Consider the following 22852-nt stretch of genomic DNA (forward strand, 5'->3'; position numbering starts at 1 on the left):
ATATATATCTTCGTGTTTTCTACAAGAACCTCCTCACCGAGATCATCATGAGTTTAACACATCGTCGTCATAAACAAGAAGATAATCCCGACTTCGTAAGTGATCTACAAACCCCAAGACACTCCATTGAAGATGGAAGTGCAATACCAACCGACTTAGCGTAAGATTATCGCAAGTCTAACATTACCTCATAGGGCGCCTTATCATACAAGGCACAAGCCCTAATATATATATATATATATATATATATATATATATATATATATATATATATATATATATATATATATATATATATATATATGCATATAAATATACTAGCTAGTTACCCTCCCTATGGGCGGGTCCCAGCTAGATTGGTCCATGTAACCCAGAGCATAGTTAATGAAAAGAAAATAGATAAATCAAGCCACAATTGAATACAGTACCATGACCTGAACTGTGAGGAATGCAAATCTGACAAAACAAACAACCACCTTGAAAATGAATATCAAAATGAAGCATCATAAACATATATGGAAAGAAAAATTCTTGGTGTTGGCAGAGAGATTCCAATTCACCGGAGAGCCCTTTGGTAGACTATGTTCTTTGTTTTTCCCTCCGGTGACAAAATGAACAGGCGTTCCAGAGAGCCCACTCTTGAGCACGCCACATAAAGCTGCTCGTGAGAAAAACAAGGTTGCTCCAAGTTGATGCCAGCCACTATGAGAGACTGTCCCTGGGCTTTATTGATAGTCATGGCAAAAGCCAACCTGACTGCAAACTGAAGGTGCCTGAAACTGAAATGGAAAAGAAAGAAAAGAGAAAGCTCCTTTCTGACTCTCTGTCTCCAACCACCACTGTCTCTTCACTCTTTCTTCTCACTAATACCAACTCTCTGTCTCTCTGTCTTCAAACAACCACTCTTCCCTGTCTGTCTGTCTCTCTCCCTCTCTCACTTCTTCCATCTTTCTCCTACCTAACAACCCCTCAACTCTCTCTTCCTTCCCCTCTCACTACTTTCTCTTACTATTTCTCTCTCTCTCTCTTTTCCTCTCCCTCTCATTCCTTTCTCTTACTCTCTCTTTCTCTCTCCAACAATCAATGTCTCTTACCCTCTTTCTTCTCAGTAATACCAACACTCTCTCTCTCTCTCTGTCTTTTCCTCTTTCTTCTCCCTAACACCCCGTCTACTCTCTCTCACTTTCTCTCCCTCTCATTTTCTCTCTCTGTCAACCCCCTTCTAAAACCACCCTCTTTGATGTCATTGATGTTTACCCTATAGTATTCTTTTCCAAATGATAAGTCATATGTATACAGAAATAAGTAAAGTAACTAAGTCTACAAGCATAGCCATCCCCGTTTCACGGGCAGAACCAGCTCTGATTCAGGGAATCCCTTCTCACCCTTCGGAGGTTACATACATACATACACACATTGCCAAATATATAATAGATATATATTTAAATATATAGTTATATATATATATATCTATATATATATATGTGTGTGTGTGTGTGTGTGTGTGTGTGTGTGTGTGTGTGTGTGTGTGTGTATGCAGTCATATAAAATTTGTGCAATATTCAAAATTATCTTTATTAATTGGGTCCCTCCTATAAAAAATCCTGGCTGCACCACTGGAATTAGATGTCAATGTACAGCACCCAGAATCAATAAACAACTGAAACCATGATCTCTAAAGTACAAGAAGAAAGTACTGAGACCCACTGTCTGATACTTCATGAACAAACAGGAGGGCTGCAACCAAGCACCTCGAGAATGGATAAACGGGTAAACAAAAGAAATCGGTGGATATAGAGATGCTCTCTAGAAAGGAAAGAACACACTGTAGACTGGGGATATATTATACAGTTATGGCACAATAAAATGACATCAACGATCGACTGATGTGGCAGGCTGATTTTGACCAATAGGCTGGGCATACACAGTTGAATGTCTTCTGGCAACCCTTCAAGTCAGTTTAGCTGCATATTTTATGCTGACTTCCACTATATTAATATTAACGGGCTTTCTCTTAAATAGTATATTATTTAGAGAAATCAAACATATATCAAAAGCTGATACTTAAATATTTCCCACTTTATTTTGTTCCAAGTTATAAATAATAATACTTTTATGTGTTAAATGACAAACTCAATGTAATTTCAATTGCTTCACTACAAGAACACATTGTGTCCATATGCCGAAATAAAGTACAGTGAAGGTTTTCTTCATTCATTTGTACCATTAAACACTGTATAATGCATAAACACTTCATCCAAGCTGGTAGTATGGCACCTTTATTTACAAAATGTTATGGAATTATGGATTTTAGCAGCAGCCGTTCACATAAGTATTCATACAAGTACAGTACTCTATTTTAGTGATAACGATGGATTAAAAAATTTTGATTTGTGAAGCTAATAAATGCATTTATTGAACAATGAATGCAATTCTGATAACATTGATAATTTACATCATAAAGCATAAAAAATGTAGAGTAGAATTAAAATATTAAATAATAATATTTACCATTTTTAAATTATAAATAATAAAGTAACCTTACAAGCATCACTGGAGGTTTCAAACATTAGAAAATTTTCCAAGCATAATAAAAGTAACTAAGTGACAACTTACATTAAAGTAGATTATGCAACATATATGTTACAGTACAAAGCTGATGAACATACTTCAGTATGATTAGTTTTTAAGCTCTTCATCTTCAGCTTTGGTACATACAATTGAAGTTAACTCTTGAAAACTACTACATTTTTTTTATTTAGACAACAATATTAATTTCTGAGAAAATCATGTTAAAAATGAAAAATTTTCTAATAATGTACAACAATATAAAAAAACCAATGTCCAAAAAATTTTATGGCTCCTACAGGAAACTTAACATAGATCTCCAGAATATTTTAGCCAGCAAATAAGTACTGCCACTAATGATTACTTACAAAATGAATGAAATACAACATTTTAATGCAGTTTGTATTTTTCATAAATATGCAAACAAGAGCTTTTTGTATATGAGTACTTTGCATTGAAGAAATCCTATTACATAATGGTGGCAGTTTGTATTTCTTAAACACAAATGAATGCCTGCAACAATCAAATATGTTTGATTAAGAATTATCTTTTAAAATCTACAATGAAACTGGAAAGAAGCACCAGTATGTATTTGTGTACTTTGGAATTGCTTTAAAAATATAGCAAGGAAATTGAAAAGATTGTTATTCTAACCAAAGTTTTTCATGTATTCTTTTCAAGGGAACGTCTACAGCGCTCGATTTAAGTAATACGTATACCAAATGCCCACATAATCATACACGGTATACTTTGCATTAAAAAATCTTAGTGTGCTGTAACACCATTCATGCCATTAGTTATGGAGGAGGATTCTCCAGCAAGCTGGTTGGAGCTATGAACTTTCCCCGGGATTGAGTCCTCAAGTCTGGATGGAGGAAATGGTTCATCCTTGGCATAACCATCAGGATTCATAGTTTGCCACCTCCAAAAGTCTTCACCTGCAGAGAAAATGAGTGTTATAAGATCTCTGAAAATGCCATACTACTATTACTACTAATTCAATAAAAATTATGGCTCCATTTACAAAAGGCATTCATGATGTGCATGAATGTCATGCCACCTAAAGATAACTCCACACAATACATACTTAAGTCAATCACTTGTTCTCAGACCATTCAAAACAATGTTCAATTACCACAGTTTTCCCTTTGCATTCATAGAAGTAACATGTCTGTTTTGGATTTTGCTTGTATTTCAGTGGTTAATGTGAAAGGTGAGGTATATTCTCATAATCCTCAGACATTGAAACTACAATTGATTCAACTGACTTTTTATATTGTTTCAATACTATTGAACCACTCTTCAACGTTCCCAGTAAATGTTAACAAAGTTGAACACTTGATGATGATGATGATGATGATGATTATTATTATTATTATTATTGTACTTAGGAAACTGACCCTCTCACAAGCATACTTTATTAAAAGTAATGGCTACTTCAGCAGCATTACGCTCGTAGAGATTCTTCTGTATTTTATGAATAGCGGCTTTTTTCATTACTACTTAAACAGACCTATGGAGGTCATTTTTAAATGCAGGGTTAAGATCAGTGTAATTATTCAAATTTTCATAGGTAAACTATGATATCATAGTCATCAAAGTCATTCTCTCTCTCTCTTTTGGTGGGGTGTCCTTCCTCCTTATATTCGGGGTCGTCAGCGGGGTGTCTACCCCATGCCGATCTCCTATTGGCTGGTGATGGTAAGTCTGTTTATCATTAGTTGCTTGAGTCAGTTCTCAAGCCACTTCCGTCATGTTGATGACTGCGTAGCTACAACCTCCTAGACCTCCTGAGTTGTGCAGTGATGTTGCTGGGCATTGCATCATGCTGCGTGATGTCACAACTAATTTGATGTTCATTGGTTGCATGAGTATCTCCTTCAGGGGTTTTGTCTTCCACAGAGTTGTAGTGATCTGTACTGTTGGCTACGAATCTTCTCATACTCATGGGGAGGAGAAATTCTTCCTGCGTTGTATTGAGTGCTGGTCTTATTTGTTGGATGGGAAGCGCCTCCAGCAGGCGCAACTGACGGGCATCCGGGGCCCTCTCGATGATCTTTGTGTTCTGGGAGATAGTCTCTTGATGTTTGGTGTGGGTGTGGTTCTTGATAGCCCCCTCCTGGCGTGGCAGGAGTCTCTCTTAGACAGGCGCATGCTGGTCATACCTACATAGGCACTGCTGCAACCCCTGACTTGGCCTGTGTACTGTGTCGTCAATCGGGGTTACATTTTCGGTAATATCTTCTTAATGTAATCTTCTTCTTCACGGTATGGTTTTGCAATAGTACAGCTTGATATTATCCTGGGGGCAGGGCTGCAGGGTCTCACTACAGTACCATTTCTCCAGGGCTGTGTGGACTTCTCTGCTGATTAATTTATTGGGATACAGTCACCTCTCAATTAACACGTGTTTAATTAACACATTTGATTTAATGCGAGCTAGAGAATATCTTAAAATGCTTAAAAATTTAGATTTAACAAGAATTGGCGCCCGAGCATTGTTTTCAAATAATCTGCGCATCAGCGCTACAGACGATGGCCTTCGACATAAACAAAGACATAGCACAGTATGTATATATTAATGAAGCGAAAAACTTTATTTATTTATAAATAAAGCAAAAATTTTGTTTATTTATTAATAAAACAAAAACCAAAAATTGGACATGAAATGAGAATCAGCTTCGTTCTGACCATAGATAGAAAGTCTGTGATGTGTACTGCCTGGCGCCATTGCTATGCAATAATTCTTATGTAAACAATAGCGCAAACCTATACAACAATAGCCAAACCTATACAATCTTATTGGAAACCCAGTATACTTCAAAATGTGTTTTCTCGGATTTCCGGTAAGACTGTCAAATGATTTATATACCATTTGCTATTTACAATATGTACTGTATGCAGAAGTAAAAATATACAATTTTGGTGATATATTTCTTCTACAGTTAAACAATAAAATTTTGTAGATATGGCAACTACATTATGGTTATTTTCTCAGTAGTCTTTAATGAATGGTAAATTATCTTTGTAGTATTTACCAATGACAATGTGTACTACATGTAGAAATAAAAATTTTAATTCTGTCTGCTGTACTAGTCTGTATACACTTGAGCAATATAGTTGACCAATTTTGACCAATTTGTTGACGTTATGTGCTTTTCTTTCCACCATAAATTTACAATCCTGTTTTACTCAAAAGGCAGAACTAATTATCGTTAAAATTCAGCAGAGTCCTCTCCATACCAGGTTTTGAGAACTTATTGATAACATGTACTAAATAGGGTAAAATACCAAATGGCCACCTGGCGGCCACCTCTACCGTAGCACGATCACCTTCACGAAAATCGGAAATTACGGAAATAATTTGTGACTTGAGAGAAAACACATACTTTGAGAGGAAATTAGAGGTCTTGAGGTATTGCTTAGACGGACGCTTCATCTTGACACGTCTATCCTGAGTTAAACATCGTGTTAAAGTAGGTACAGTGGTACCTCGAGATAAGAAAGGCTCAACTTACAAAAAACTCGAGATACAAAACCAAATGCGAAGATTTTTGCGGCTCTACATACAAAAATTGTTCAAGATACGACAGGTTGTTGCTGTAAAGTCCGAGATTCGCCCGGACCACCAATAACAATTCTAAAACTTGCGCGCCGCCAACTGAGTAGAATCGCCACCATGCTCCCGCTCTCCCATTGGTTCCTGATGCTAGTCACCACCATAAGATCCTTCTCTCCTATTGATCAGCATCTCTCCCATCATGCTCTATGTAAAGGCGTTCTTCTTCGGCCACTTCGCGGCATCATCGGTATCGTAAGCATGTGGAATTCGTTCGTTCTATACGATTTCGTTTGTTAACGTAAATTCGTTACTCATTTTGTTGTAGTACTACTTTATCGTGTTGTGTGAGAACTTTACTTCATACGTATACATACTACATAACTTAATTACGTACAGTAGTCATGGGTCCCAAGAAAGTTGAAGTAGGAAAGAAGAAGATGCTTTCTTTGGAGACGAAGATGGAGATCATTAAAAAATATGAAGCTGGCATGCGATTGAGTGTGATCGCCAAGGAATACGGCCGAAATCCATCGACAAAAGGCACCATCCTTAAGGAGAAGGATGTCATCAAAGCAGCTACACCTTCCAAGGGCGAGACTAGTTTGTCTAGCAAGAGGAGCCACATGCATGATGAAATGGAAAGGCTGCTTCTTGTCTGGATAAAAGACAAAGAAATCGCTGGTGATACGATAACCGAGACAGCAATCTGCCACAAGGCCAGCGCTATTTTCGTCGATTTGATTGCCCAGGCCGAAGACGACGGAGGAGAAGGGACATTGACGTCAACCCCAGACTTCGAGGCTTCTCATGGGTGGTTCGAAAAATTCTGTAAACGGACTGGCATCCATTCGGTGGTGCGGCATGGGGAGGTGGCCAGCTCGGACATGAAAGCAGCCGAAGCCTATAAGACATCTGACGAGATGACTCTCAAAGAAGGCTACAGTTCTCAGCAAGTCTTCAACTGTGATGAGACTGGCCTTTTTTGGAAAAAATGCCTCGTCGGACATACATCACGCAAGAAGAGAAGAACTACCCCAGGCATAAGCCTATGAAAGACAGGCTTACGCTCGCACTTTGTTCGAATGGCAGTGGGGATTGCAAGGTGAAGCCCCTACTTGTCTATCATTCTGAGACTCCTCGAGCCTTCAAGGCCCACAAAGTGCTAAAGGAGAAGCTTCCAGTGATGTGGAGGGCTAATGCGAAAGCCTGGGTAACGAGACTTTTGTTCACCGAGCGGGTAAATCTGTGTTTTGGCCCGACAGTGAAGAAATTCTTGGAAGAGAAGCACCTCCCTCTGAAATGTCTGCTGGTGTTGGACAATGCCCCTGCTCACCCTCCTGACCTCGAGGAAGATATCCTAGTGGAGTATTCGTTTATCAAGGTTCTTTATCTTCCGCCTAACACCACCCCTCTCCTCCAGCCCATGGACCAGCAAGTGATATCGAACTTCAAGCAGCTGTATACGAAACATCTTTTCAAGAGATGTTTCGACATCACCGATACGACAAACCTCACCTTGCGTGAATTTTGGAAGGAGCATTTCGGCATCGTCATATGCATCCAACTCATTGACCAAGCTTGGCAGGAGGTTTCGAGGCGAACCTTGAATTCCTTGTGGAGGAAACACTGGCCTTATGCCGTATCTGCCTGAGACTTTGAGGGATTCGACGTGGGCGAAGCTAGTGCTGCAGATTCAGGAACAGTTGACAATCCTGAAACTGTTTCGCAACCAGATCTTGACGAGATCGTTGCACTCGGCAAGTCAGTGGGGCTGGTCGTCGACGAGGACGACATCAATGACCTTCTCGAGGAGCACTAAGAGGAGCTTACAACGGATGATGACCTGAAGAAGTTGGAGGCCATGCAACATAACGTTATTCAAGAAGAGTTCTCTAGCAGCGGCGAGGAGGAGGACGACGACTCTATGACAACGGCAGAAATTAAGGATGCTCTAGCTGCTTTTCATAAGGTGCAATTATTTGTAGAAAAGAGACACCCCAAAAAGGCTTACACAGGTCGTACCCTTGCACAGTTCGATGACATTTGCCCGAGTCGTTTCAGGAACATTGTCAAAAGCAGGCAGAAGCAATCTTCCTTGGATAGTTATTTTTTAAAGAGGCCTTTAGTAGGAGTACGCAAAAAGGAAGAACCTAGTGATACTACGAAAAAACAAAGTGGAAAGTGGTGAAGAAGTTGAAAAAAATATATATATATATAAAAGTAAAAAAAAAATATAAAAATCAAAAAAAGACAAAACAAATCTTTAATTTTAAGTTCTTTATAAAGATGATATTGTTATGTTACAATAAAGTTTCATACATACTTACCTGGCAGATATATACATAGCTAAGCTAAGACTCCGTCGTCCCCGACAGAAATTCAAATTTCGCGCCACTCGCTACAGGTAGGTCAGGTGATCTACCGGCCTGCCCTGGGCGGCAGGACTAGGAACCATCCCCGTTTTCTATCATATTTTCTCTCTTCCACCTGTCTCCTGCGGGGAGGCTGGGTGGGCCTTTAATTGTATATATCTGCCAGGTAAGTATGTATGAAACTTTATTGTAACATAACAATATCATTTTCATACAATCAACTTACCTGTCAGATATATACATAGCTGATTGGCACCTTTCGGTGGAGGGTAAGAGACAGCTACTATATGGAATAGACAGGTAAACAACATATGTTGTAGGTATAAATAAAACCTTGGTTCCTACCTGATAGGTGGTAGACTTCGTGGGTGTTTGCCCAGTAGTCTGCATCACCTCAAGAAACTTTAGCGAGATATATGATCTATGGCCAAGAGTTCTTGTGGGTCTGCCGATGGGGTCTTATCCGCTTACTCGGCAGAGCCTGAAAGGACTTTGTCAATGGGTGCTGATCCACTTATATGACAATACACCTTATGAAGGAGCACACAACCAATCCCGACCACCTGATCCTAACCATATGTTAGAACTAAGGATTGTTCCGAGTTATCCCCGAACTCGTCACAACAACCGTAACTCAAAACCACTACGCACACATACATAATTTCTAAAAAAAAAAATTATACTCATCTAATTAGATATGACAAGATTCTCTTACTGAACAACATAGACGGCCGCCCGTGCTAAACCAAGTCCTCCATTGTTCGAAGAGATTCCAGACCATATCTAAAAAGAAGAAAAGTATATACTATTAAGGATTGGTGTCGGCTCCCGTACCCAGAATCGTATCCACCGATACGAACGGACCTAGAGAAAAACACTTCTCATATGTCACACGAACGTCTTTCAAGTAATGAGATGCAAATACTGAGTTGCATCTCCAAAATGTCGTATCTATGATGTTTTTAAGCGACATATTCTTATGAAACGAGAGAGACGTCGCTACTGCTCTCACTTCATGAGCTTTAACTTTCAACAGTCCTAACTGTTCGTCAGAACAGACCTTATGCGCGTCTGTAATGACGTTCCTCACAAAGAATGCCAGCGCATTCTTGGACATCAGTCTTGTGGGGTCTTTTACCGCGCACCAAAGACCTTGTCTAGAGCCTCCCATCTGCTGCTTTCTCTGAATGTAAAACTTTAGAGCTCTTACAGGGCATAGAGATCTTTCTGCTTCTCTTCCTACGAGACTCGATATGCCTTTGACTTCAAATGACTTAGGCCAGGGATTCGAGGGATTCTCATTCTTGGCTAAAAACAGTGTCTTAAACGAGCAAATAGCTGAGTCTCCCTTGAAACCTACTTTATCTTGCAGAGCATGTAATTCACTAACTCTCTTTGCCGTAGCTAAAGATAATAGGCATAGGCATTTTCTGGTGATGTCTCGAAAAGAAGCCAGATGAGGAGGTTCGAATCTTTCAGATGAAAGAAACTTGAGGACCACGTCTAGGTTCCAGTTCGGAGGGACCGGTTCCTTCGACTTTGAAGTCTCAAATGACCTTATGAGATCGTGGAGATCTTTATTATCTGCCAGATCTAATCCTCTATTCCTGAAGACAGCCGAGAGCATACTTCTGTATCCCTTTATTGTGGATACAGCTAGATGAGATTGCTCTCTCAGGAATAGAAGGAAATCAGCAATTTCCGCTATAGAGGTAGTGGAGGAGGACAACTTCTTAGATCTACACCACCTTCTAAAAACCTCCCACTTCGATTGATATACTTTCGTAGTGGAGGTTCTGCGTGCTCTCGCGATCGCGCTTGCAACTCCGCGAGAAAACCCTCTCGCTCTGACGAGTCTTTCGATAGTCGAAAGGCAGTCAGAGCGAGAGCGGGGAGGTTTTGATGGTACCTCTTGAAGTGTGGTTGTCTGAGAAGATCCGTCCTTCTTGGTAGGGATCTTGGAAAGTCTACGATCCACTCTACCACCTCCGGGAACCAATCTTGGGCCGGCCAAAAGGGGGCTATCAATGTCATCCTCGTCTCCTTTGACGCCACAAACTTTTTTATTACTAATCCCAGGATTTTGAATGGAGGAAAAGCATATACGTCTACTCGAGACCAGTTTAGCAGGAAGGCGTCTACCATAAGAGCTCTTGGATCTTCCACGACCGAGCAAAAGACTGGCAGCCTTTTGGAAATGAATGTGGCGAAGAGATCCACATGAGGTGTCCCCCACAGCGACCAGAGATCTTGACACACTTCCTCGTGTAGGGTCCACTCTGTATGAAGGACCTGGTTCCTCCTGCTGAGTTCTGTCCGCCCTCACATTCTTTTACTCCCTGCACGAACCTTGTCAGAAGGGAGATGTTCCTGTGAGACGTCCAAAGCAAAAGGTCTCTCGTCAGTTCGTAAAGGAACGAGGAGTGAGTCCCTCCCTGTTTTCGAATGTAGGCAAGTGCGGTGGTGTTGTCCATGTTTACTTGCACTACTTTGTTCGACACCAGAGGTTCTAGACTCTTCAAAGCCAGATGCACGGCGAAGAGCTCTTTGCAGTTTATGTGCCAAGTCACCTGCGCTGGTTCCCAGGTGCCTGACACCTCCTTCAAGCCTAATGTTGCTCCCAACCTTTCTCCGACGCGTCGGAGTACAACACTAGGTCTGGGTTCTGTGTCCTTAGAGAGATCCCTTTGTTCTCTTCCAGAGGGGGCAACCACCATTCCAGGTGCGATCTTATCTCCACTGGAATGGGAAAGACGTCCGAAAGTTGTCCAGTTTTCCAACTCCAAGACTTCTTGAGGAAGAATTGAAGCGGACGTAAATGAAGTCTTCCTAGCGGGAAGAACTGTTCGAGCGAGGAAAGGGTCCCTAGAAGGCTCAACCATTCCCTCGCCGACGTATGTTCCTTCCTTAAGAAGAGAGAGACTATCCGCAAACCTTTTGCGATTCTCTCTTGCGAAGGAAATACTCGAAAACCCCGAGAATCCATCCGAATCCCCAGATAGACTAAGTCCTGTCTGGGGGTCAGCTGCGACTTCTCGAGGTTCACGAGCAATCCCAACGCTTTGATCAGGTCTAAAGTTAACTTCAGGTCCTCCAAGCACTGTCTCTCTGATCTGGCCCTGATGAGCCAGTCGTCCAGATACAGAGAGATATTTACTCCTTTGAGGTGAAGAAACCTCGCCACATTCTTCATCAGGCTTGTGAAGACCTGAGGAGCTGTGGACAGGCCGAAACACAAGGCTCTGAACTGAAAGATCCTTCCACCCGTCATGAAACGGAGGTACTTCTTCGATGAAGGGTGGATCGGGACGTGAAAGTAGGCGTCCTGGAGATCTAGAGACACCATCCAATCTCCTTGTCGTAATGACGCCAGGACTGAAGCAGAAGTCTCCATGGAGAACTTTTCCTTCCGAACAAATTTGTTCAGAGAGCTGACGTCCAGTACTGGTCTCCAGCCTCCCGAGGCTTTCGCAACCAGAAAAAGGCGATTGTACACCCGGGGAGTTTTGATCTAGTACTAGTTCTATCGCTCTCTTGTCCCACATTTGTTCCACCATCGATCGAAGAGTATCCCTCAGCACAGGATCCTTGTACTTGGCTGTTAGTTCCCTTGGTATTGACGTTAGGGGAGGAGTGTTCAGGAAAGGGATACGATATCCCTTCCTTATTATAGCCAAAGATGACTCGTCTGTGTTTATAAGTGTCCAGGCCTCCACAAATCCCAGGAGCCTGGCACCTACTGGTGCTTGGAGGAGAGAAGCTTCATTTTCCCTTTTTAAAGGGACGAAAGGCAGACCTACCTCTCTTCTCCGGAGACTTCCTTCTTGCGGGAGGTCTGGAGGTCGGACCACCTCGAAAGGGCTGAACCGATGTACTCGGTCCTTTCTTGTCAGGTGTAGAAGCAGGCTTCTTCTCCTTGCTGACTGCGTCAGAAGATCCTGAGTCGCCTTCTCAGTTAATGAATGAGCAATGTCCTTCACCAACTGAGAAGGGAACAAAAAGTCAGACAAAGGCGAATACAGCAGCGCTGCCCTCTGAGCGTGGGAGACTGCCTTGGTTAGAAAGGCACCATATACTGTCCTCTTTTTTAGAAGACCTGCTCCAAACAAAGAGGAGATTTCAAAAGAGCCATCCTGTACCGCTTTGTCTATACAAGACAATATGCACAAAAGGGCTTCCAGTTCGATTCCTTCAGAATCATGGGCTTTCTTGGACATCACCCCAAGGGACCAATCTAAGAAGTTGAAAACTTCCAATACATGAAAGAGTCCCTTGAGGAGATGGTCCAGTTCAGAAATGCCCCACGTAATCCGTGCCGAGTTGAGACCTTGTCGACGTGAAGCGTCAACTAAGGTCGAAAAGTCTGCTTCTGACGTAGACGGGAGAGCAATACCCATATTCTCTCCCGTCTGATACCAAATGCCTCTTTTACCAGCTAGTCTCGCTGGAGGCATGCAGAAGACCGTTCTTACTAAGTCCTTCTTAGACTTCATCCACGAGTCTAAGGATTGTAGAGCCCTCTTCATTGAAATGGTGGGCTGCATTTTGAGAAAAGACGAAGACTTCTTCGTCTTAGCACTCGAAAACAGAGAGCGCGGAGAAGGAGGAGCGGCAGGAGTCAATTCGTCTCCATACTCCTCTAGAAGCAAGGCAGTCAAAACTTTATAGTTCGACAGTCCTTCTCTTCCTTGATATTCTTCATCCGAGTTTTCTTCCAACTCGGGATCTAAATGAGTCTCCGCTCCCACCTCTGTACGTTCCTCCTCTGGAGGAGACAAACTTCTAATAGGAGAGGGGCTAAGGGAATGATATTCTTTCCTCTTCCCCGCTTTAATAGCCTTGGAAGGCGCCAAAAGCTCAGGCTTCTCTCGATAAATAGAAGACGCTTCCCGCTTGGATGACGCTTCTCTGGTCCGCCCAAGGCGCTCCTGGTGACGCCCCAGCTTACTTGGCTGCTGACGTCCGGATGACGCCTCGCGCCTGGAAGACGCTCCGCTCTCAAAAGGCGTCCTACTTGGCGCCAAAATATTGGTTGGAGCTTCACGTCTACCAACAGCTTTCAAAGACGCTTCATGTCTAAAAGACGTCTCACATCTCTCTGGCGTTATGTAACTTTCGTAAACAACGATCTCGCTCTCGAACCCCCGAAGCTTCTGTAATATGTTTAGAAGCTTCACGTCTGCATGACGCTTCTCGCTTAGCAGGGGAGAGAGGACGAGACTTCTTGATTGGAAGCGCAACGTCCTTCCTACGAGGCGCTAAAACTCCCACTAGAGAGGCCAGTTGCTCTTGAACTGCCAGAATAATTCTCCTTGAAGCTTCTCCCACGTCAACTGCATGACGCCTTTCGTCATCAATCGGGGGAGAAGTAGGAAAGGGTACTTCTGCGTACTCGTCAGGTGACGCTGACGCCACTTTCGCCTTCTTAATAGAAGAGGGAGCGTCATCTGAGAAACGCTCTGGGCTCGAATCAATTTCGGGTTCTTTCATATGACGCTTCAGAGGTCTCGATAAATTCGACTCCTTCCACCCTCGTTTAGGTGAGGGAGAGGGAGAGGATGAGAAACACTCACGAAGGACGCTTTTTCTAGAGCGCCCTTGAGCAGCCTGCCACGAAACAGAGCTAGCTGAAGGGACGTCTGACCGTTGGGGATTCCCCACGACCTCCTTAAGGCTTTCGACTTTCCTTCTCCTCTGGGCATGGGAGCTTGGAAGAGGTCTAGGCCTGGGAGCGTCGCAGGGACGATCAAACGCCCCCTCCACAACACTGGGGGAACTCACATCACTGTAATGCTCACTTTCACTAGCCTTACCTTGTAAGTCCGCCATTTTGGACTTCATGTCTCGAATCGTAGCTTTCAGATCGGCGATTTCCGAGGCCGATTCCGAAAGTACACTTTGTGAATGAGAAACATAGGGAGAATCTAAATCAGTAGGATTAGAATTATCAGTAAAAGGCTCAATAGGCCTTGAACTCACACCTTTCAGACGTCTAACCCTATCCCTCTCTAACTTCTTCAAATAAGAAGTTAAAGTCTTCCACTCTTCTGCATTTAATTCCTCGCATTCATTACAAGTATTATTAGCAGAACACTGAAACCCCCTACATTTACGGCATACAGTGTGAGGATCAACCGAAGCTTTCGGTATCCTCACCCTGCAGCCTACATTCACACACATTCTCACACTCACATTTGAATCAGACATACTGAGAAAAATCCAAAAAGCAATTCCAAAAACAGTCCACAGTAGCGAATGCCAAAAACACGATCCAGATACGTCACCAAAAAGCCGATAAACGATGATCAAAGGATGAAATAAGAATCTAAGTCAGGAGGTAATAGCAACAATGTTGATACCACCGGCGACAGAGAAAATATGATAGAAAACGGGGATGGTTCCTAGTCCTGCCGCCCAGGGCAGGCCGGTAGATCACCTGACCTACCTGTAGCGAGTGGCGCGAAATTTGAATTTCTGTCGGGGACGACGGAGTCTTAGCTTAGCTATGTATATATCTGACAGGTAAGTTGATTGTATGAAATTAAGTGTTACAGTTTTGTTAAAGTGTTCCGCAAAGTTTAGTTTATGTTTTCCTGACATTTTTGTATGTGATTCGTAAAGTTAAGAGTACGTATCTGCCGTTTGTCCTCCTCCTCTGTCACCACTTTTGGAGATAGCCTCACTCGAAAGGTAAGCTTCCACATTTTACTACATATGTACGTATAGACGTACAGTATTTCTTGTATGCCATGTACACTAATACACTTTATTTACAGGTACATACATATTAGTACGTATTAAGTTAGGTATTGAATGGTCCAAATTGTTGTAGTATTTCATTGTTTATAGGTCAATTCGGCTTTAATATGAAATTTACTGGGGTGTTTTTGGAGGGCTTGGAACGGATTAGCCATTTTACATGTAAAATGTGGTTCAAGATACGAAAAACTCATGATACGAAGGCCGCCTCTGAACAGATTAATTTCGTATCTCGAGGTACCACTACTATTTCGGGAAGGAGGTCATGCTACGGTAGAGGCCGGCCATTGGTGTTTTACCATAATACTACCATGACGTTTCATTAACACTTAAAACTGCAGCAGGCCTGGATTTAGGCCTCATGATACTAGCCTATGTACATTGTTGTAGTACAAGTAGTAGTATGAAACTTAGTCAGGCATAACCATGGTTGTATGGACTGATGGTAACCCTACATGCCAGTGACTTTTCAGGTAGAGTAAAAGGCAGACAATGTACCATTGTGTAGTCACTTTCCCAAAAAATAACTTTAGCACTTCCAGTATCCTGAATTAGACGCTAGTCATATCCCAACCAGCATGGAAACAGATCGAGACCTTTACTTTCCTTTCAAAGTAGTAAATGTTTTCTATAAAGTCACAAAATAATGCCATAATTTCCAATTAAACAGGAGCTAATAAAAGTCTAGCCATTCGTGGGGTAAACTTAATTTTACTTATAACACCTTATGTATAGAAGATTGATGCTATCTCGACGTTTGTGGAGTCACTTGTGTCAATAAACTTTCTTCACAAACAATCTTAAACGACGAGGTTTATCGGCCTCCGGACGGGAAAACATGATAATTCACTTGAAAAAATTCGTTGTTGTAAAGGTAACCAGATTCCTGACACAAATTTCATTAGTTTTGCTGATATAGCTATGGGGTTGCCAATTTTTTCTTTTTGTGTTTACCCTCCAAACTTGGGGTAAGACTTACAAAAAACCATCGATATACGTGAATTTAGCGTATTTATTTGTAATATATATATATATATATATATATATATATATATATATATATATATCACATAGTAATTTTATCATTATTGCATTACTATGACATCTAGAATTTATGGAAACAGTTTGTAAAGGCAAAGGGTGTTGGCAATGATGACTGGCATCTCTAGCACTCAAAGATTACATTTGTTTCAACCGTACAATTATTAAAAATTACTAAAAACAAATTATTTCAGCCCTACAATTATAAAAAAAAATTTAAAAAGTCAAAATAGTAATATAGACTTAAATAAATGAAAAGTGCTAGCAAAAAAGTACAATTCTTTTCTCTTAAACAATTCAATAACCCGTTGGCTGCTCGACTCGTAGATTCTGGCTGCCAGACGTACAAAATTCGACTAAAAATAATCACGAATTAAGTTGAATTTGGAGTGAATTAAGAACGAAATGTGTAAAATTACAATCAGATAAGCACTGTGGAGTTTCATTTGTGATGGCAGTAAGGATAAAACCACCGATGACAAGGTAAAAATGCATTTCAGTTTAAAACATGATTGCGGGAATAAGACGTCTCATACTTTCACTAATATAGGCAACAGTATGTTGTTTTATTGTGCTGATTACAACTACAATATTGAGTAATATGAATAAAGGTTACATGGATACACAAACACTGTTCAAATGAGTGATGGGAAGGCTGGGAAGGGCGTGTCTGCCAGTGTATGCCTGGTTGTCAAAAGACGATACCACGCCACATTGGATTAAAATACTGCCTTTAAAACATATTTTACAAAGACCTCACATGCTTATTTTAGTACGTATGACGGTTTCGTATATCTCATTTTGTTGATGAAGCTTCAAACTTTTGCAGATATGTTTAAATATTGAATTGTATTGTCGTTTCACCAATTGAATATTGAGAGAAAAAGTGGCTCATTAGTCCATGCAAGTGCCCGCACAGCGATGTTTAACCCTAGATTTCAGTACACTGAACCACTTTTATTCTACATAATTCGTCATTTGGAATAATAGTTTACGAGCTGTTGGCACGTACCACAGATAAACAACACCCTTGCTTTAATAAAAAGCTTATTACAACATTCATTACATATTTTATTAGATATAAAGGCAGGAATGAAGTTGACTGCGATCTAACACACGTTTACTTGAGGTTATTGCAACAGTCATAAAGATTCTCATGAATGAAAATAGGTCTCTTATTTCTGAAATGTGATCCCCTGTTCTTTTGTGAACTTGTTCTGTAATTGACACAGTTGATGACCCAGCATTGGCTACCAGAAGTGGCTTTTTTGCCGCTGGTCTTCGCAGTTGGTACCGATGCCATCCCTGAGAGTTATCGCAAAACAATGGCTCCTTGTGTGCACTCGATCGTCGTTTTTCTGTCCAATCTCTCCTCTCTATATCTATGGTTCCGGCATCGGCATAACTGAGCGATGTCAGGCTGCTTATGGCTACATATAATTACATGTGTAATGAATATGCATCTTTTCCACAAATCTTTTAAAAAGTAATACATTACTACATTGTATCCAATAATATCGAGGGTATTCTCATATTATTGTGTTATAAAATAATAACATAGCAGTCAATGTTTTGGTTTGGAAAGCGAATACAAGTTAATTTTGCTGTATTTAACTCGGTTCTGTGCGAATTTTATTGCTTCTGTTAGCATAATCAAATATCTAGATACTTTACTTATATGAGACAGGGTTATTTTTCGTTATACGACAAATTTTTAAGTTGAAATATGGCTTGAATAAGGCTCGTTGTGAACTAAATTATTTTTTCGTTAACAGATTGCATTAGGAGCATGTTTATTGCGTAAAAGAAAAAAAAAAGACATGATTCCACTCGCTATTTTCACTTGATTTCAATGTAACATAAGCTTAACGTTATTTATCTTTTATTAGCGTGAACACAACAGTAAAATTTGTTGTTTCAAGCCCAGTAGTTTTGATTAAAATTTTTTCTCTTGATTTAATCTATGGTTGTGTTTGATGGCATAACTGAACGGGAGTTTTATCCTTGGAGCCGATGCACGATAAGAGTCATTAACAGCTTGAACAGATTTCTCAGCTTCAGCTACAACTTGGTTTAAATTTAACAGCATATTTCTTTACTGATCTTTGATCTATAGCAAATAGTTATTTTTAAAAAATATATCAGTCCTATTCTACATAACGTCGTTTATATCATTACTATGGTAATTGTTTACTATCGTACGATGGTTGAAATACAAGCTGTTGCTGTTATCGAATTCGGTTGTACTTAGCAAAAATGTACAGAGTTCCCCAAGTCCAGGAACATAACCCCTTATTCCTGTTATTTCATAAATAACATGTTTTTAATTAATATGAGCTCTCCACGAACGTAACCCTCGCGTTAATTGAGAGTTGATTGTACCCGTTATTCACGAGTACTTGGGAGGTGCGGTCGAGTTCCTGATGAGTGTCCTGCCAAGTCGGGCAGTGGGAGAGGGCTCTCCTGGTGAAGGCCCTGACAGTCATGCTTTTGAATCTGGCGGGGCACTCGCTGTCACCGTTGAGGCAAAGTCCAAGATTAGTCTTTTTTTTTTTTTGTGTGTAGACAGAAGTACAGAGGCCATCTTCCGTCTTACTCACAAGGATGTCGAGGAAGGGGAGCCAATTGTGGGAGCTGTATTCAACTGTGTAATTCAGCACACTGCACTGCTGGAATACCTGACAGAGGGCTTCAACCTCACCCTTGGCATCAACTTGAACATAGGTGTCATTGACATAACAGCTGTATCTGTGGGGTTGTTACATCTTGGCAAAGACTTGTTCCTCCATGGTGCCCATGTAAAAGTTAGTGAGGAGGGCCGAGAGTGGGGAGCCCATCGCTATGCCATCCTTCTGGCAGAACATCTGGCCATGGTGGGTGGTAAAAGGGGCCTTCTTGGTGCAGATCTCCAGCAATGTACAGAGTGAGGCTTCAGGTATGTTGAGGGGAGCTGTCAACTGACTCCTGTAGATGTGCTCAAGGTTGATATCAATGGTCTCATCGATAGGCACATTCATGAACAGGGACTTCACATCCAGTAAGGCAATAATCCCGGTGCCAGGTGTGTCCTTGATGGCTTCTAGGAATTCTACTGATGACTGCAGGCTGTACCGACTCGGGACATAGGGGGTCAAAATTTAATTAAGGCGTTTAACCAAGGCATACGTACGGGCAGGCATCTGGGTGATGATCAGCTGAAGGGGGTTTCCTTGTTTGTGGGTTTTTATGTTGCCATTTAGATAACCCAGGCTGTAGTCTCCTTGTATGGGCGGGAGGTGGACAGCGTTTGTCACAGCATTCACTACACTGATGATTCTGTTGGCCTCCCTCTAAATGTTGTCTGTTGGGTTTCTTGTCAGGCACTCAAACTTGCTTTCGTCAGACAAAATAGCATCCAGCTTCTCAAGATATTCAGCAGTATCAATCAAGACGAAGGCTGCTGTCTTGTCCTTGCACTGTACCCTGATGTTCTCTTTCTCCTTCAACTCCTTCGCTGTTTTCTTTATCTCTTTGGCGAGGATCCGGCTGGATCCGGCTTCAGCAAGTAGGAGGGGCCGAAGGAAATCGGTAGTCCTCACGATGCTCCAGGCTTTGAGTTGCTGGATGGAGTCGAGGAGCAGCTCGATCTCAAGTCTCTTGATGTGAGGACTGGGTCTCGAAAATAAGTGGCAATTAAGACCCAGCTTCAGAAGGGTGTCTTAATTGGGGGTGGGGTCATACTCAGTAAGATTTATGTATCTCAAGAATACATAAACTGGGATGTGATCATCCAGAACACGAAGATCACCAGGAGGGCCCACCGATGCCCGTCGGTTGTGCCTGCTGGATGCACTTCTCATACAACAAATAAGACCAGCACTGAATATGACACAGGAAGAATTTTTCCTCTCCACGAGTATGAGAAGACCCGCAACCGACAATGACATCACCGATTGCGACAACTCTGCGGAAAACATCCTCCTTGAACGAGATACTCCAGCAGCCAAAGGAAACCAAATTAGCTGTGACGTGACACAACACCCAGCAATGTCACCACACAACTCTAAAGGTCTAGGAGGTTGGAGCTACACAACCATCAACACAGCGGATGTGGCTTGAGACCTAACTCAAGTGACCAATGATAAGCAGACTTAACACCACCAGACAATAGGAGATGGACATGGGGCAGATCCTTGCTGACGACCCTGAATATAAAGAAGGCTACCACACCAGAAGCAGTCCACCCTCAACTTCCTAGCCTAGAGGGTATCTGGCAGCTCCAGACGAAAGTTCACTACAAGAAAAAAAGAGAGAGAGAGCTGAGAGATGAGAGGAGGAGGAGGGGCGGAGAGAGAGGAGGAGGTGGATGAGAGGGAGAGAGAGGAGCGAGAGAACGGTGGAGGGGGGGAGAGACGATGGTGAGAAGGAGAGAGTGGACAGACGAGAGCGAGAGATGAGGAGAGACTGTAACGTGAATGACTTTGATGACTACGATATCATAGTTTTAATGTAAAAATTTAAATATATACACTGATCTTAACCCTGCATTTGAAAATGACCTCCATGGGCACTCTACTAGTCTGTTTAGTAAAACTGAAAATGCTGCTTCGAAAAATAGAGAAGAATCTCTACAAATGTAACGCTTCTGAAGTAGCCATTACTTTTAATAAAGTATTATTATTATTATTATTATTATTATTATTATTATTATTATTATTATTATTATTATTATTATTATTATTATTATTATTATTATTATTATTATTATTTATTATTATTATTATTATTATTATTATTATTATTGATTATTATTATTATTTTATTATTATTATTATTATTATTATTATTATTATTATGTATTATTACTTATTTATTAATTATTATTATTATTATTATTATTCATTATTATTATTATTATATTATTATTATTATTATTATTATTATTATTATTATTATTATATTATTATTATTATTATTATTAAAGGGTCAATGAATTTTAATTCAGGCTTCCAAAGAATATGATTTTCATCTGAAAGAAATTAAGATAATGGGAAATACTGCACATAAAAAACAATCGGTTATTAAAGAAGAAAAATACAAACTAAATTAATACTAAATAGACAAAAAGATATGTAATTTATGTAAAATACAAGGTGAATTGTTTTTTGGTAGTAATGCACTGAAACTTCACTTGAACTTCTGAGGTACTAATTGTAAACATTCTTTGAGAGACTGTGAGGAATAGAATTCCTCACACAATTCTATTCCTCACACAGTCACCCAAAGAATGTTTTACAATTCGAACCCCAAAAGTTCCAGTAAAGCTTTCAACGCATTACTACCCTAAAACAATTCACCTTGTATTTTAAAAGTTCAACAGCATACTGGTGCAGCTGTTCAGCAAATTTGGTCACTTTCATCAGGAAGAGAGGATCTGGGATCAATTGTAATAACAAAAGCTCTCTTAAAATACTAATAACAAAAGCTCTCTTAAAATACAACTTATGAAAAACTGAAAACTGCTAGTGTTAGGAAACAAAAACCTATCACCACAAAACTTTCTATCTAAAAGATAAATCTCAGGCAGTAGACTTTCACATTCACAATGGAGAACAGCAAAGGAATATATGAAGTTCCACATATAAAACCTAACTTTGTGCAGTATTTGCCGACACTCTCATCAGATGTTTCTCAGAAGTAAGATGTGGGTCAAAAGTTACACTAAGTATGTTCAATGCTTCAGATCCATTCGACATAGTCCCATCCAACTGAAGGGGAGGATGAAATGGAAAATCTATACAAGATTTACTGTTCAGTAGTGATTTTGCTTTACCGGAATTCAGCAAAATACCCCACTGACTAAACTATTCATTAATCCTCTCCATGGTACAATTACAACTAAGGGAGCTTCATTTCTTATAAATGGATACTTTACTACACCAAACAGTGTTGCATTATTGGCATACTGAACAATCTTGTTTTCCAGGCCAAAAGCCATACCACTAGTAAACACAAAAAAAAACGTGGAACAAGAACACTACCCTGTGGAACACCAGACACGTTGGGTCTTGATTCGGTCAAGATCCTATCATCAGCAACTTGCTACTGCCTCCTTATAATGATATCTTGAAGTCATCCTAAAATATCCACCAATTCCAAGATAATGAAGTTTATAAAAAAATTTCTTGATGATTTACCAAACTGAAAGCAGAATAGTACAATCAATTTGAATAACCCTGCACTCAAAACCTTTATCAAGGTTCTCTTGCAAATGGCAAGTCAAATCTAAAAGAACACTGCTGGTACCTAGGCGCTTCCTATATGCATATTTACTATCAGCTAACTATTCCTTGGATTTCCCGTACTTATAATGGTTTAAATATAGGTTTTTCTGCAATTTTGAAAAGCTCAGTAAGAAAAAATTGCAGACTTCATATGTAAATCTACTTCATGCAAAATTTTGATATAAAAACAACATAAGTGATGAAGTGGGTCAGGGGTCTTTTCCTAGCGAGAAGAACTGTTGGAATTAGTTAATCAATAACTTCACTCTTAGCTAGCAACTCAATGT

At 40.6% G+C, this 22852-nt stretch overlaps 1 protein-coding gene across 3 annotated transcripts in view; it reads right to left on the minus strand.

The window, feature by feature from the left end:
• Positions 1-2064: 2064 nt before the first annotated feature.
• The window catches only part of LOC135216763 (UDP-glucose 4-epimerase-like), a 153017-nt gene continuing 132229 nt past the window's right edge, over positions 2065-22852 (minus strand). For all 3 annotated transcript variants that reach the window (XM_064252258.1, XM_064252242.1, XM_064252248.1), the window contains exon 8: positions 2065-3506. In XM_064252258.1, the coding sequence (XP_064108328.1) occupies positions 3334-3506 (173 nt within the window). In that variant the 3' untranslated portion in view covers positions 2065-3333. The remainder of the gene's footprint in view (positions 3507-22852) is intronic.

Source organism: Macrobrachium nipponense, chromosome 19 (genome assembly GCF_015104395.2).
Source record: "Macrobrachium nipponense isolate FS-2020 chromosome 19, ASM1510439v2, whole genome shotgun sequence".
In the NCBI taxonomy this organism is placed as follows: Eukaryota; Metazoa; Arthropoda; class Malacostraca; order Decapoda; family Palaemonidae; genus Macrobrachium; species Macrobrachium nipponense.